General features: G+C 27.3%; 1 protein-coding gene across 1 annotated transcript in view; it reads left to right on the top strand.

Moving 5' to 3' along the window:
* The window catches only part of LOC100202596 (lysine-specific histone demethylase 2), a 68,476-nt gene that overhangs the window by 10,310 nt on the left and 41,211 nt on the right, over positions 1 to 16,955 (top strand). The window contains exons 3-11 of the mRNA XM_065796014.1: positions 1,467 to 1,556; positions 5,188 to 5,389; positions 6,048 to 6,080; positions 8,116 to 8,254; positions 8,364 to 8,490; positions 9,796 to 9,859; positions 10,126 to 10,296; positions 11,290 to 11,364; positions 12,635 to 12,769. Coding sequence (XP_065652086.1) covers positions 1,467 to 1,556; positions 5,188 to 5,389; positions 6,048 to 6,080; positions 8,116 to 8,254; positions 8,364 to 8,490; positions 9,796 to 9,859; positions 10,126 to 10,296; positions 11,290 to 11,364; positions 12,635 to 12,769 — 1,036 coding nt within the window. The remainder of the gene's footprint in view (positions 1 to 1,466; positions 1,557 to 5,187; positions 5,390 to 6,047; positions 6,081 to 8,115; positions 8,255 to 8,363; positions 8,491 to 9,795; positions 9,860 to 10,125; positions 10,297 to 11,289; positions 11,365 to 12,634; positions 12,770 to 16,955) is intronic.

Raw genomic sequence — 16,955 nt, 5'->3', positions numbered from 1 at the left:
GATTGGAAAAAACGTTTTGCCAATCATAAGCAATCTTTCAAGAATAAAAAGTATTCAAAAGACACCATGCTGTCAAAATATATATGGGAATTAAAAGAAAAAAATATTGATGATTTTATACTGAATTGGTCTATCCTTAAAACAGCGCCTGCATATAACAATATTTCCAAAAAATGCATACTATGCCTACAAGAAAAATTTGAAATAATTACACATGCAAATCAAGAATGCTTATTAAACAAAAGATCGGAATTAATTTCTAAATGTAGGCACGAAAATAAGTTTCTCCTAAAAAACTATAAAAATAAATGAGTTCAAATAATATTAACATTAACTACCCTTTTTAAAAAAACATTTAAAAAAAAAATAGCATAAGTAATCATTTCTTAAGAATTCTTTTTATAATAGTGTCAGCAAATTCCATAAATGTGTGAAAATTTACAGTCGTAAAGACATTTGCAACTTCCTTTAATTTTTGGTATAAATTGAAGTTTTATTAATTTGATCATCCATTTCTGATGAATCTTTGTTGATGAAACACAGTGTTAAATGGAAAAAAATTTAGTTAAGTGATTTTCTACTAATATATAATTGCTCTGTTCTTTTAAGAACATTGAGCACTCTATTGTGTAGAATACTTTTTAAAGTTGTTTAAATATATATATATATATATATATATATATATATATATATATATATATATATATATATATATATATATATATATATACACACACACGTATATATGTATATATATATACACACACACGTATATATGTATATATATATACACACACACATATATATGTATATATATATATACATGTATATATATATATATATATATATATATATATATATATATATATATATATATATATATATACACACACACACATATATATTTATATATATATATGCATATATATACATATGGGTTACTCCATTTTTAACGAATTCTATGCCAATTTAAACAATATATAAAATTTTATCAGAGGTGACAGGCTAAGGAAAATAAACTTGTTTTTTTGATACTATATACATTTAACTTACATTACATCACTTACGTTTAATTTAGGAAATTTACAGGAATTTAGGAAAAAAATCCTTACTGGGTACATATTATGTACCCAGTGAGGATTATTAAGTAAGAATTATTAAAATTGAAATAAAAAGTTGAATCAGTTTAACTCTTTTGCGTTTTTTTTTTTTTTTTTAATGAAAAATGTGTGAAATTTATATTCTCTTTTTTTTTTACATTTATTATATTAAATTTATATCCTCTATTGTGAAATTTTATATCGTATTTGCAACAGATAAATAAAACTTAAACTAATATATTACATTAATTTAACTATTAGAAATTTTATGTGTTGGAATAGTTCAAGACTTTTATGTGTTATTATAGTTCTAGACTTTTTTATTTCAATATGTTTATTGATTAATTAAAAACATTTTAATTGTAGATGTTCTGGAGATGGATACACAGCTAGATGGTATCATATGTCAGACTATGAACATTTTTGTAATAACTGTTTTGATCATTTCTATAGAACGTATGTTTTTTTACTTAAGTATAATTATGTTTCTAAATTTTTTCATAAGCTTGTTTAAACAAAGTTAATTCAAGTTTTAATAGAGGTCAAACAAATTTTAATTTAATGATTTATTGGTGCCCTACTTTTTTTATTTAAGGCTATTTTATTGTTACTTTGTGTTTTTGTTTATAAATTGTTTCCACATTTGTTCTGTTCACATCTCAGTTTTGTTTGATGTTAGTCTGCAATTTTTTATTTTTTTATTCTCTATGTATTTTCTAAGTAAGGCATACACACATATGTACATAATTATTAAGCTTCAATTATGCCATGTTGTAAAAAACAGAACCTTGAGGAACTCCTGAGGTTATAGGAAATTAAGAAGAGTGCTGTCCATTGAGGACAAGTTTTATACTACGATTGGTAAGACTCTGCTTATCACTTGTTAAATAGTTTTGAAAGTAAAAAGATGATAACTCCAGAAAACACTTGTTACAAGTAGGGCTGGTAGATTAATCGGTATTTTACATTAATCGATTAATGATTAAATTTTAAAAAATTAATCGATTAATTTTCGATTAATTTTAGAAAAAATGTGTTTATAACTTAATAAAAAGTAATTTATATTTTTTATGATTTTATTTCTCTTTTAATCAGATATGATCTTAAAAAACATAAATTATCAACAGTATCATTATTTAAGCTAGTTCTTAAATTAGTAACAAATAAACCAGCTGCAATAATGCATGTCAAAACTTCTTAAGGGGAAGATTTAAAAGTTATCCCTTTAGTTTTTCCTGCTGTTGAAGCTGTATTAGCTATTATTTTGGCTAATTCTTCACCTTTAGTTTTTTTTCTTAATGGTTCTTCATTACAAGTGTACTCTAACTCAGACTGATATGCTGCTTCTACTTCCTTATGTAGAAATAAACGTAGGTATATTTCTCTAGCAGTTTTAGCAATTTTATTTTATGTGGGTATTTCAAAAGATTATCTGGAAATTCTGATTTATAGTCAGCTGGGTTATGTAAAAAGCACAGTAAACCAGCAATATTACAATTTCTTCTTTCATTAATTCTCTCTGAGACAACAGTAAATAATTTTTGACCAATGTTAGTATTTTGTTCTTTTAGATTTTGTAGTAAAAACAAAATAATTTTATCAGATTTTATCAGATCACAGTGAGGAGGCTGAATAAGTGCGAATTTCATAACTGCGAATCTGCATAAGTGCGAAGCAGTTGCAAAGACTGGCATAAGTGCGAACTGGCACAAGCGCGAACTGGCATAAGTGCGCCGAAAGAATTTGCAAACATTGGCATAAGTGCGAACTGGCATAAGTGCGAACTGGCATATGTGCGAATCAATTGCAAAAACTGGCATAAGTGCGAACTGGCACAAGCGCGAACTGGCATAAGTGCGCCGAAAGAATTTGCAAACATTGGCATAAGTGCGAATTGGCATAAGTGCGAACTGGCATAAGTGCGAATTGGCATAAGTGCGAACTTGCCAATTTGCCACTTATGCCAATTTGCACTTATGCCAATGTTTGCAAATTCTTTCGGCGCACTTATGCTAATTCGCGCTTGTGCCAGTTCGCACTTATGCCAGTTTTTGCAATTGATTCGCACATATGCCAGTTCGCACTTATGCCAATGTTTGCAAATTCTTTCGGCGCACTTATGCCAGTTTGCGCTTGTGCCAGTTCGCACTTATGCCAGTCTTTGCAACTGCTTCGCACTTATGCAGATTCGCAGTTATACCAGTTCGCACTTATGCCAATGTTTGCAAATTCTTTTGGCGCACTTATGCCAGTTTGCGCTTGTGCTAGTTCGCACTTATGCCAGTTTTTGCAAGTGATTCGCACTTATGCCAGTTTGCGCTTGTGCCAGTTCGCACTTATGCCAGTTTGCACTTATGCCAGTCGCACTTATGCAGATTCGCAGTTATGAAATTCGCACTTATTCAGTCGCCCCATCACAGTCTCTTTTCCCTAGTTCCATAACACTTAACTCTACAACATGTAGAGCCTGAACAATTTCAGAAATTTGTTTTATTTCTTCTTCTTTTTAAAATTAAATCTGTTCTAGATATATCAACAAGAGCCTTTGCAATAACATTTTTTAATTTTAAGAATCGTTTTAACATACTTATTAGCGAATTCTATCTTGTTTTAGTATCCAAAATAGGCTTGAGTTCTTTTCCTAAATCTGTTCTACAAATACTTTGAAGGGAATTGTTTTTAGGTGGAGATTTTCTAAAAAGTTTGACTATTTTACGAACCTTCGATATGATAATGCCATAGTCCTCATTAAACTGGATTTCCTGTGAAACAGAGCTATTACTTTCCTCATTCCAGCATTCTTCAGTGTTGTTTTCATCATCAGGGTCGGAATCAGATGTTTCATTTTCAATCTCATCAGTTCTTGCGTTGTTTCTATTTCTAAGCATAAAAATGATCTAAATGATACAATTTATGTCTCAATGTACATTGTTCAGAAAAATGTCACTATGGTCTTGGAATGATTAGAATAAATGGTTCGTTGCCTTCAGAAAGAGCTGTTAATATTATTATTGAGAAATTAAATGAGTTTGGCTTAAATTTGATCAATGATGCTTTTGGATGTGTTACTAACGGTGCATCAGTAATGAAAAAAATGGGACAAGAAATGGGAGTTATACACCAACTTTGCTACTGCCATGGAATTCATCTTGCTGTATGTGATATTCTTTATAAGAAAAAATGCTTAGAAATAGAAACAACTCAAGAAGAAATAATGACTGATGAGATTGAAAATGAATGAAGGTATATTAAATTGATTTTAATATTAAGTTTACTTCTGTTTTTTGAGCTCGCCATTATCTTACTCCTGATTCCATTCTCTACCTCTACAAATCTCTTATTTGTCCCTGTAAGGATATTTTTCTCAAATTCAAGCTGGTTCTTTTAATGATGCTTTTTCAATACAAGGTTTATTGCATTGTAAATGTAGTTAAACATGCTCTATCTGTCATGTTTGAGCTATTCTCCCATCTTAATAAGGTCATATTTTTGTCTTTTTTCTACAAATACACTTATGGTCACTGCTCATCAAAGCTATTATCTTTAGTTCCATCAACCAAAATTCTTTCTTTCTTAACTTGTCATTCAGCATATTTTTACTGTATCTATCCCTTCATGCTCTAAAAACTTTTATCCATTTAGTTTTTTTCCTTCAATGCTTTGGAACTCTCTCCCACCTTCTATTTTTGCTGAACTATACAAGCTCCAAATTTTTAAATTTCCTATCAATGGTTTCCTTGCTCTATAAGACTATTCATTGTTTTCTAGTTACTCCCTAATTGGGGTTGCTTGCAACCTTGCTACTCCAACTTAATAGTGGTCGCAGCCTTGTTGGAAGTGAGTTAGTTTAAATCATAAAAATCTAATATATCTCAAAAAACTCATGCTAATCAGTTCATTTTTGTTTATATGTTTGTTTTTATTTGTAACAAAAATTTTTTTTAATATGTTTTACTATTTAGTTTTTATTTTAATTAAAAACATTACAAAAGTTTTTAAAACTAATAATTAGGTTTAAAGTATTCATTATTTCTGTAATATTAAGTTTTAACTTTTAAAACATAAGTATTTATGTTGTGATATTTAGACATAAAGATGGTTTTAAAGTCTATGAGCCATGGAAAGTGCACTGGAGCTCAAGCTGTAGAAAAGAAGCAAATTTAAAGTTATTCATGTCAGAAGAAATGCTCCCTTTTTGGTTACAGTGTGCTTTGTGTGATAAATGGAGAAATACTGGAAATGACACAACTAAAATGAAAAAGAACATTTGCAATTTTTCATGCAACAAGGTAATTGTTGTTAGTGCATTATATCTGTGTTAAACGTTTTTGGAAGTACTGAAGTTTATTTTTCTAAAAAACAAGTCTTACAGTTGTCAATTGATTGAAAATCAGGTAACCTGTACCTAGCTGAAGTTTATGTAGGAATGGTTGTTTCAAAATGCTTTTAAATTTATTTTTAAAAACATTAAATATATAGTTACAGTTATTGTTTTCTAAATAGATTTGATGTAAAAAACTAGTTTATTGTAAAAATGTATGTATGTATTTTTTGAAACCAAAAACAGTTTTAAAATACATTAAACAAGCAATATCACTGGTTTCAAAGCATTTACATTTTCAACTTTAAATGTTCTGGTTTTTTATTTGAACTATAAATAAGTTATGTTTATATAAAAAAAAAATTTAGCAATATAATTTTCAAAACAATAATAAAAAATAATTTTATTATATACAACTATTTAAAAATATGATTAAAAAATAATTACATTATATACAACTATTTAAAAATATGATTTAAAAATAATTTCATTATAAACAACTATTTAAAAATATGGTTTTAAAATAATTTCTTATATATAACTATTTAAATATATGATTATAAAATAATTTCATTAGAAGCAACTATTTAAAAATATGATTTTAAAATTACATTTACATATTTTAGATTGATGTTACATGTGTTACTGAAGAATCTGAGGTAATTATCTTCTTACTATTTTATTACGTACTTTCATGTTATGTATTATAATGTCACGTCACTTTCATGTTATGTATTATAATGTCACGTCACTTTCATGTTATATATTATGTCACGTCACCTTCATGTTATGTTTTATAATGTCATATCACCTTCATGTTATGTATTATAGTGTCACGTCACCTTCATTTATGTATTATAATGTCATATCACCTTCATGTTATGTATTATGATGTCACGTCACCTTCATTTTAACACATCCAGGACATAAAACTTTGGAAAATAGATTTATACCTCTATATACCTTAATAATTTATACCTTATAATAATGTAATAATTATTATCTTCATTATTCTAAACATTACAGCAGTTTTATCATTAATATTAGATTTCAGAATTTGTTACCCAATTTTTATTTCTTATCGCTTGATAGACTTGCTTTAAAGAAAATCTTACAAATCTAAACCCATAAGTTTGGTTAAAGATGGTATTTGACTAAAATATATCATTTTAATTAATTCAACAATTCTATTCACAAGACAAGTCGTCGTTATATCAGTTGTTAATTCAATCATAAATAATTATTTTTAAAAATTCTTCTACTTAGACTATATTATTACTTGAAAAAATAAAAAAACACCAAACAAAAGCTTTAGCTTCAGTTAGGGATTATTATTTTTTTAAATCATTTTTTTTAATTTTAAAGTTTATTTTAAAATAATTGCTAAATATAAAAATTGTTAAAAGAATAAGAATAAACCAATCAAATATTTGCAATTAACAAGTATGGAGAAGTGTAAAAAAAGTACTGATTAAATTTCCACCAAACTGGTTTTGTTACCGGAAATATCATAGTTTAAAATATAGCTACATTCTATAACTTGTTTTTACCAAATCCAATAATTTCGTTAGAACTCTAAGGAATAATGGACTCCAGTCTTTAATGCTAAAATTTAGTTTACTCAAAATAATAACAAATTAAATTCTAAACATAAATTTAACTAACCTATATTCAAACTAACAAAAGCATGAACTGAAAATTCAAGCAACAATAGTATGAACCAACATTAGCATGAATCAATCTATGGTTTGTAATAATGGTAAGCTCAAATTCATCTGTGCGAAACTGATATAAGTACAAACAAGTGCACATGTAAACCAAGTAAAGCACAAGCTTGTCAAAACAATATTTAGTATAAGTACAAAAGGTGACTGGTGTGTAGTAATAGTGATTATAAGCTAAATGCAATTCACTCCAAACTGTAGTATTATTACTATTATTTTTTTTTGTAGTATTATTACTATTATATACTATATTTGCATGCTTATACTTAACTGCAGTAAATTGCATTTTGCAGCTTTATGTGCAGTAATTAATGAATTTTAAAATAGAAAAGTTCTTTTAAAATTAGAAAAAGAAAGTTTATTTACTGTAATAAATAGTAAGTGTAATAAATGAATAGTAAGTTATATTTTAAGCGGCCATGGCTAGTAAGTTATATTTTAATGAATATAATCATGAATAGTAAGTTATATTTTAAGCGCTCTAACCACTGGTTAGAGCGCTTGCTTTAGAAGCAGGAGATCCAGGTTCGAAATGAACTCTGGATATATTTTTGCGTCGTGGTAAGGAAGGAGGTGGGAACTTCCTAATTAAATGCACTTCTGCAGTGCTCTGTGACAAGACCGTTAGGTCTTCTTGGGGCACCTAAATAACAAAAATAAAAAAAATAAAAATGTGTTTATGAAAAGAAAAGCTATTTTTGCATGCTTACAAAAATAGGTTTTCTTAATGCTAAATTAGCTGATATTGATCATAACATAACAAGTTTGTTATGATCAATATCAGCTAATTTAGCATATGGTCAGTACTTAATATAAAAATCTCCTTTTCATAGTTGCATTTTAAAATAAAATTATACAATTTAAGTCTAATTAAGACAATTCCAATTAAGTTCAAAAAATCACAATAGAGAATGAAACTTTTTGTGATTTTTTATCAAAAATATTTTTTGAAATAATTTTTTATTTATAGTATGTGACTTCAGCTAAAAATCCTGATTGGATTAGAAGCACAATAGCGCTACCTTATTTGAAAGATAGCCCGGCAACACCTTTTTTAAAAGATTTTTATTACGATGGAATAGGACAGAGTCCACCAACAGTTACAGAAGGTTATTATTTTATTTATTAGTTACTAATTTGTTATGTTCGATATGAACTTTAAGATATTCAACAACTGAATGATTAAATAAAGAACTAAATGAAGAGTTTTTTTTTTAGAATCTTCAATAAAATTTGCAGAAAACATGGTTCCTTTCTATAGCCCAGAAGATTCTGAAAAAGCCAGATGTATATGCGCTGATGTTATGACAGCTGAAGAACGCCAAGAGTTTTTTAATCATTTAAAGTAATTTTTTTCTACTGAGTTTTTTTTATTTTTTTTTCAGTTTAATTTAAGTAAAGAGAGAAAAGAATTTCATTAACATTGATGTTTGAGAAAAAAAAATTACGATTGAAAGTTTTTTTTAATAAAGAAGAGCAATTCCAATAAAAAAATGTGACTCTGCGGAATCATGAGAAATGGGAGATTTAGGATTGTGGAATAATGGATAATAGCTTGCTTGAGCAGCAACCTTAAATTTGTAGAAAAGCAAAAGTAATGTAACCTACAAAGTTTGTATAGAGGCTTATGCTTAGAAACTAGAGAATGTTGCTTTTCCACTTTCATCTAATGCATGATAGAATTTTTCTGTTATTAACAAGTTGCTGGTAACAAGTTAGCAATAAAAAAAGACATAAGTTGTCAGGAAAAATATTTTTTGGTCTCAGGATGAGATATTAGAGGTTTTTTAATTAAAGAATCAAAGATCTCGTTAATAGTAGTATGAAGACTGATTAGAGTGGTCTGTTAAAGTGGTTAGACTTTTTAAAAGTTGGCACCACAGAACACCATTTTCCAGGTAGAAAAACTATATTCAATTTTTGAATAGCTAGCTAGAATGTTGTCAAGACCACAAGCTGTAGAAAATTTTAGGCAAGAAATAACGTTATTTATAAATGATAAAAAGATTTGATATCTAACGAAGGATGTCAGGAAGAGTGTTTTCATAAGATTTAGGAGATGAATTAGAAAAATAGTTTTTTGAAAATAATTCTATTTTATCCTAGGCAGAGGTGATAAGGTCAGACCCATGTTTGAGAGGCAGAATGTTGGGTTTTTGTTAATGATACAAAGATTTTCTAAAAATCTCTATAAACTAACTACTGAGTTAAATACTTTAATAATCAAGAAGAATGTTAGATAACAGTAGAATGATTAGTAGAATAGTGAAATATATGAATATATATGAAAATAATGAAATATAGAGTTACAATTAAAAATAGCAGCTATGCAAGAAAAAGAAAATGATGGGGTTAAGTGAGACTCCAAATTTACTAAGCCTTTTCTCTTTATTCTTTTGTCAATATTTTTTTTGTTATTGGTCACACTGAATGGTTCAGCTCTAGTGGTATTTATTCTAGTAATATTTTGTTATATCTTTTAAATCAAGCTGTTTTTCAAATTTTCAGCAATCTTGTAAAACTAATGGCAACTACAACTAAGCTACAACTAGTTATTATATTAATTATTACAAACTTGATACAACTACAAACTTGATATAAGCTACAACTTGTTGCTTTTTTTTTTACAAATTGTTGCTTTTTTTTTTAGAGATCCATCTATGTTTCTTGCTTTACGTAATTTGGTAATGGCCATGTGGAGTTTAAATCCTAAGGTAGATTTGAAAACTTTACTTAAAATTTCATGTGTGTTTAAAAATTTTGTTAAATTAAAAGATAGACTTAAAACAGAAGACAGGAGATAAAGTAGGTTTAATTTGGGAGATAATGTTTTAAAACAAAAGATAATCAAATGTAATTATGAGATAAGTTTGGTTACAAAATATATATGATTTTAATTTTTTTTTTTTTAGCAATACCTGACACATACATTGTGTACGAATAGTGTCATATATAATATATGATTTTAATTTTTTTTTAGCAATACCTGACACATAAATTGTGTATGAATAGTGTCATATGCAGAGGCTTAGGAAGAATCACCTTATCAGAGGAGCTTAAAAAAGTGTTAGATTTTTTAACAATAAATGGTTATATTAACTTTGGAATACTTCCAACAGTTCCAAAACCTTTTAACTTAAATTACTGGAAGGTTAGCTGTTTACATAATTTTCTTTTATTTAATTATAATAAGCTAGTCTGCTCTAAAAATATTTGTTGAGTGTGGAATCTTGCTTGCAACACAGGCTTGGCGCTAGACATTTTAAATTAAAAAAGTTATTTTTGGTCCTTTATATAATTAATTAAAAAACTTTATGTAATTAAATACAAATTTGTTAAAATAAAAACAGTTTATAAATAGTTTATCTTAAAAATCCTTTTTGAGCATTCATGCAAGTTTTAATCACATATCTTTAATATTTAAATTAGTAGCAGTCTTATTTTGAATAGAAATCATTGTAAGGTTGCTCTATCTTCCTGATTTTCAGGTTTAGCTTTAAAGTTAATTAATTTTTAACAATTTATAAGTTTTAAAACAATTTTTCGATACTAGGTACTATTATTGGTAGTATGAGAGGAGTTTTCAATATAGATACATTTACATTTTGTTTTACTTGTTTGCATAGAAATATTTTGAAGCATTTGGATCTTAATTTTCATTAAAACAAAAAGAATGAGACGTTACTTTAAAACTTATCTTTTAAGATGTTTTAAAATCTCATGCAATGAGATTTCAAAGTGATTGGATACCAATAGCAGAGTAATGGCTTTAATAGTTCAAAAAAAAGGGACAAGTTTTGTGGCTCAATTCGGTATAACTTTAAGACCATTTATATTTTTCAATGAAGAAAAATATGAAGGTTCAGAAATATAGATATAGAAAAATATGGTACTGAGCAATACTCTAAATGAGGTCTCACAAAAGAACAGTAAAGAACATGAATTGTTTTTAGCGTCCAATGTTTGAATGTTTGTTTTAGAATGCTGAGAACAGCATACAAGTTTTAAATTTTGCTACTTGGTTATTCCAGGCCTGTTGCAACTTGCCTTTTTTTTTATTATATCTACTTTGTTCGGAATCAGGAAACATTGTTGAATGAAAATAGTTTTAAAAAACTTCAAGCTTTTAATTAATCTTTTTCAGGGTTCTGTTTTAATTATTGGTGGAGGTATTTCAGGTGCCGGAGCTGCTAGACAACTACACAATGCAGGTTGTAAGGTATGTTTTTGTTTTTATGTTTTAAATTGTTTTCTTTTTCTTTAGTTTTTAAGTTTTTTTTTTATTTCTTAGAACTTTGTAATGTTCATGAATCTTTGATTTTAGATACAAAACTCTGGGTTTTTTTTAAATTCTATTTTGAGTTAAAATATTTTAAATCTTAAAATTCCACATTGACTGCTTAATTTGTCATGTAGGTTATTATCTTTTTTTTGTTAAATGACAGTTTTCACAGTTTTATGAATGCAAAATTTCAAAATGCCGACAAGCATTTCAAATGCCTCATTGAGTTTATCTTATAATTTTTAGTATTTTGATTTTTCTATGATTTGATATTTGCTTAAATTTTAAAAGACCTCCTGTAAAAACCTCTTTAATCCTTTAGTATGCATTTTGCTTATTTGTCTTCTTTTTTAATGTTACTTATATTATCTGTATTATCTTCTTTTGTATCAGCATGATATATGTAATATTTTTTTTAATTTTTTTTTGGGCATTTTTAAATTTTTAATTTTTTATTAAAAATTATTGTATTTAGTTTTTGTGTTATCATGTGTCAATTTTTTGTTTAAAAACTATTCCTATTGCTCCATTTTATCAAACTTTGCAAGGTAAGCAAGGTAAGGGCTTGTTCTTGAAATATCAAAGGATGTTTGATATAGTATGGCTTCATATGCTGAGAACATCAATGCTTTAGAATTCTCTTACTATTTCTATTAATAGAAACAGGAAGAGAATTTCCCTATATCTATAAATAGAAATAAATCCCTATTTATTCTCCCTAATACTTGTTTTTGTACAATTTACAGATTTTTAAGTTTTCTGTCAAGATATCTTAGCAAGTTTTCTTTCATATTTGTCTTGTATCATTTATAAATTTCATAATTTTAATTATTTTTTAATTGTAATTATCCTTTCAATTGTTTTTTTTTTTTTTATTTTTACTTTATAAGTTACTATATTTTCTATTTTTACTTTATTAATTGCTATAATTATAATTTACTTTACCAAATTTTCACTTAACAAGTTTCAATAAACATAATTGACAAAAAAAATATGCCAACCTATTATGTAAAGTATAATTAAGTCTAATAATAATATGAATATAATAAATAAGTAAAAATAAAAAACAACAAACATCGTGTTTTTTAAAATATAACTGAATCAAATAAAAATTTAAAGAATTAAAATGTAAACAAATCATAAAATGGATTGTTTTTGTTTTTATTTTTGTAATAATTTTTTAAATTCATTTTAATTCATTTTTTAGGTTACAATTGTTGAAGCATCTGAAAGATGTGGCGGTCGTGTAAAAGATGACTTTTCACTTGGTAACTGTATTGGATTGGGTGCACAAATAATTACAGGATGTATCAACAATCCACTTTTCATTATGTGTGAACAGGTTATTTAGAGTTGATTTTTTATTTGTTTTCTTCTAGGTTCATATGTTTGGTTTTATTAATTTTAACTATGTTAAAGACATGTTAATATATTGACTTCTAGTCAAAAATGACTGCCCAGTTTAGATTAATTTTTCTCTCTATATTTTTATATCCTCACTACCCTTTTCTTTTTTTTTTTTTAAGTCTTATTTCACATGTTTACATACACTTATTAAACTTGAATATCTTAATTAGAGCAAAAAGCTGTTTCTACTTTTGTTAACGCAGAAGTTATATACATTATATAATATAAATTTTTTCCTAATAAAACTGTTGTGTTCATATTCAATCAAACATCAAGCTACAATTGATTGTTAGCAAAAACATGTTTTGTTCATACTTTGAAGCTTTATATTTTAAAAACATGTTTCAAAAAAACTTTCTAGTTTTTTTTATTGCATACAATTCGAGACTTACTTCAAAACTTTTTACCTATAATGGCTACCTAAAAAGATTAAAAAATTGTTTGAAATATAAATAGACAGACTAAAGCAACAAGAATCAACTCTTTGCATTTCAATGAAGAATATCTGCATTAGTAAATATTTTTGAGATGTTTTAAAGTGATAAGGCAGTGCATCTGTACAAGCTACAAGCTATCATCTGAAAGCTACAAGAGGTTGTAGCTTGATATCTTTTCAATCTCAAATGTTTATCTGACATTAAAAAACATGAAGTTTTTATAATGCCTTCAAAGTCTGTACTTAAAAAGATTAAAAATTTGCTGTTTAGAGATTTCCCAACGAAACCAGATTACTTAGAATTCATTCAAGAAGTGCATGTCTCAGAAAATTTTGATGAAAAATAGTCAGAAATGGCCACTGCTTGACTATGCATATAATATTTTGTGACAACTTGAACACAGCTTTTTAGATAATTTGAGAATATTTCAAAAAAGATTAAAAAAAGCTTCACTTGATGAACAAGGAGACAATTACAAAAACTTTACTGAAAAAAAAAAAAAAAGAAATCTTAACAACAACAACAAAAACTTTAAAACATAAAACACAACTAAAACAAAAAAGGCTCAAAAAATTATAACTGTACAAGAATATTTTAATTAAGTATGTTTACGATAATGTTTAGAATTAATAACTTCGATCTTTTGTAACGTTGTTTTTTTTTAAATTAAGCTCTCTTTTATATAAAGTAACAACTTTTTTTACAATGATTGTTTAATAAGGAAGCAAATGTTATTCAATTTTAGAGTATTATACAATTTATTTTATTGATGTACTTATCTTTTATTTTTACAATGTTTTAATAAAACAAACACTACTTGACTTATTTTATGAATAAATAGTCAATCTTTTTTTAAAACCATTTCATGCTTTGTTTATCCAACAAAGTTTCAAAAAAAAATATTTTAAATAATTTTTTCCTTATTAAAATAAACAAAAGAAAAACAAAAATTTTGGCCTTTAAAAAAAATACATATTTTCTTATTAATTTTGCTGAATTATGCCCATAACCTTGGTCTATTTTTACAAAATGTGGTTTTATTGTCACAGCACTTGATACTTACAGTTTTTTAATAATTGGACTTAAAGCAAAGTAAAAATTGAAGTCTTTGATCTTGAAAATATTTGCTTAGGCCTTGACCTTGAAACTCTTAATCTCGGCCTTGACCTTAAAATTCTTGACCTTGGCCTTGTCCTTGGTCTTGTAACTTTTGGCCTCGGTCTTGGCCTTGTAATATGTGGCCTTGACCTTGCTACTTTTGGCCTTGTTAACAACTCTGCTTTAAAATGTTAAAAAAAATTCAGCAAATGTGACCCCTGAATTAGTGGTCTATAGTGATTAGTATCCAAACTGCAGTATACATTTAATCAATTTACATTTTACTAAAGTCTCTCATTATTATACTATAATGTATGAGGAATAAAAAAGGTGTTAAATCTGACTTAATTGATTTTGAGAAATCAACGAAAATTAGACTTATAGTTTCACAACAACAGAAATTGATATTTTCTCTATATTTTATAAGGACCAATAGTCTATAATTATCTAGTATTTAAATAGATTTCATCTTTATTTAAATAGATTTCGTCATATCTAATATTTAAATAGATTTCAGTATATAGAATTTGGAAACACAATAAACTTAAAATTTTTACTTTTGAGACTTAACTCCTTTTGAAAATACCTCATAGATAATAAAATGATATGCAACATATTCTTAGTGAAAGTTTTATTTATTTTGCAAACAAAAAGCATCAAAATAGTTGCAAGCTTTATGGTTAAAAATAGTAAAAATAGAAAAGAGGAAGTGGAACTGCTTTTCAATACCCCAATAATGTTTAGTGAGTGGGTAGTTTCACTTTTAATTCTATCTGAGCTAACCTTTGGTGCGATACTGGTTCACTTGTGAGTCACTTTGTATTTATGCTTTTTTGTGTTTGAATCTTTATTTGATTATTAGTTTTGTTAATATGAATGATTATAAAAAAATTGTAAATGCAATTGTTCTTTAAAGTTGTTTATAAAATCAATCATACAAATTGTTTTAAAAGGCTTACATCATAAAAAGTACATACTTTTTGAATAAAAAAAATTAGTATATATATTTACAAACATACTTTATTTAATTTATACAATATTTTTATTTTGTATTAATTCACCTCCCCTAGGCCGAGAAGGCCACTACAGACGAGGAGGCTACTTAATTGTGGTTATAACCCTCTCTCAACTCTGTAACTCCGAAACACGAACCTTGACAAACAAGGCTGCTACACGGAGAAACAGTACTACCAGGGAGGTGGTGGGGATCGAACTTGGAACCGCTTGCTAATAAAGCGAGCGCTCTACTACTACACCACTACAATATATAATTTACTAAACTTTATATAATTAACTAAAAAAATATATTATATATAATTAACTATAAAAAACTTTGAAAAAACTATGTAACATCGTTCGTGGCTTTTTAGTGTTTTATTTCAATTGAATATGTCTAAAGTATGTGAAAAAATGACTTCATTAAGTACAAACTTTTCTTACATGACAACACAAAGAAAATTTGTTTTTTTGTGAAAGTAGAATGATTTTATTTTTTTTATTTTCGCCATTATGATCAGATAAAAACAAAAATTTAACAAACAACAGTCAAAAACCACACAGTTAGGGTTCAGAAATGTTTAGATTATCTAGAAATTTGATTGTACTGTGAATCATTCTCTCGAAGTAGCCTTTAAATGTAGTCCCCCATTATGTTTTCATTATACTGTCCTTGGTAAACATGTTCAAAGTCCATTGTATCTTGATGTAAAAGCTCGCCTTGCTCTTTGGAGTAAGCACCCATGTTCTCCTTGAATTTGAGGAGATGCGAATCAAGGATATGGACTTTTAGAGACATTCTGCATCCCATTTTGGCATAATTCTTTATGAGAGTCTGCACCAACTCCACATAGTTTTTAGCTTTGCGATTACCTAGGAAGCCCTAAACAATTGCAACAAAACTGCTTCAAGCCGCTCTTTCTGTCCTGCTCAACATCCTTTGCTGTGGGATAGCAAACTTCATGGATTCGTGGGATAGCAAACATCATGGTTTGCCTTTTCTCCTCTGTACCAAAATTTAACATAGCACATAATAATGTATAAGAATTATAATAGTTTGAAGACAGGGAATTTCAAAATGTTGAACGATTTCAAAATGGAACATATTTGCCTACAGTATGCTGAAGTATGCCTTGTTGACCTTGCACATTATACAACTTGCTTCCATGGAATACTTTTTCGCTCTTGTCTTTATGAATTGTCTGCACGTGTAGAAGAATGAATCAGCTGGATGCAAACGACCTCTTGATTATCAAATAAATAATTTCTCTTCAACTGCAAATCATTATCCTTTCAGTATGCAGTAACACAAATTGGTTCAAGACACCTATGCTTTTATAATTGTACAGCTACTTTTGGAATGTTTAAGAACATTCTTAAACATTCCAAAAGAAAGTTCTAAGAGTTTCTTGAAAGTTTTGGAAGTTTCTTGAATGTTCTAGAGTGTTTAAGAGAATCTGGACAACTCTAACAGGTCAGGATTATTATAGGAAGAAGCTGGGCATCAAAAGCAAATCGAGAATTTTCTCGAAAACACATGATTTTCCAAATTTCCTTCCTGTTCTAGGTTAGGAAAACACACTTTTAACC

The sequence above is a fragment of the Hydra vulgaris genome, chromosome 04 (assembly GCF_038396675.1).
Source record: "Hydra vulgaris chromosome 04, alternate assembly HydraT2T_AEP".
Lineage (NCBI taxonomy): Eukaryota > Metazoa > Cnidaria > Hydrozoa > Anthoathecata > Hydridae > Hydra > Hydra vulgaris.
Note: the sequence above shows the minus strand (reverse complement) of the source record. Positions and strands in the feature narration are given on the sequence as shown.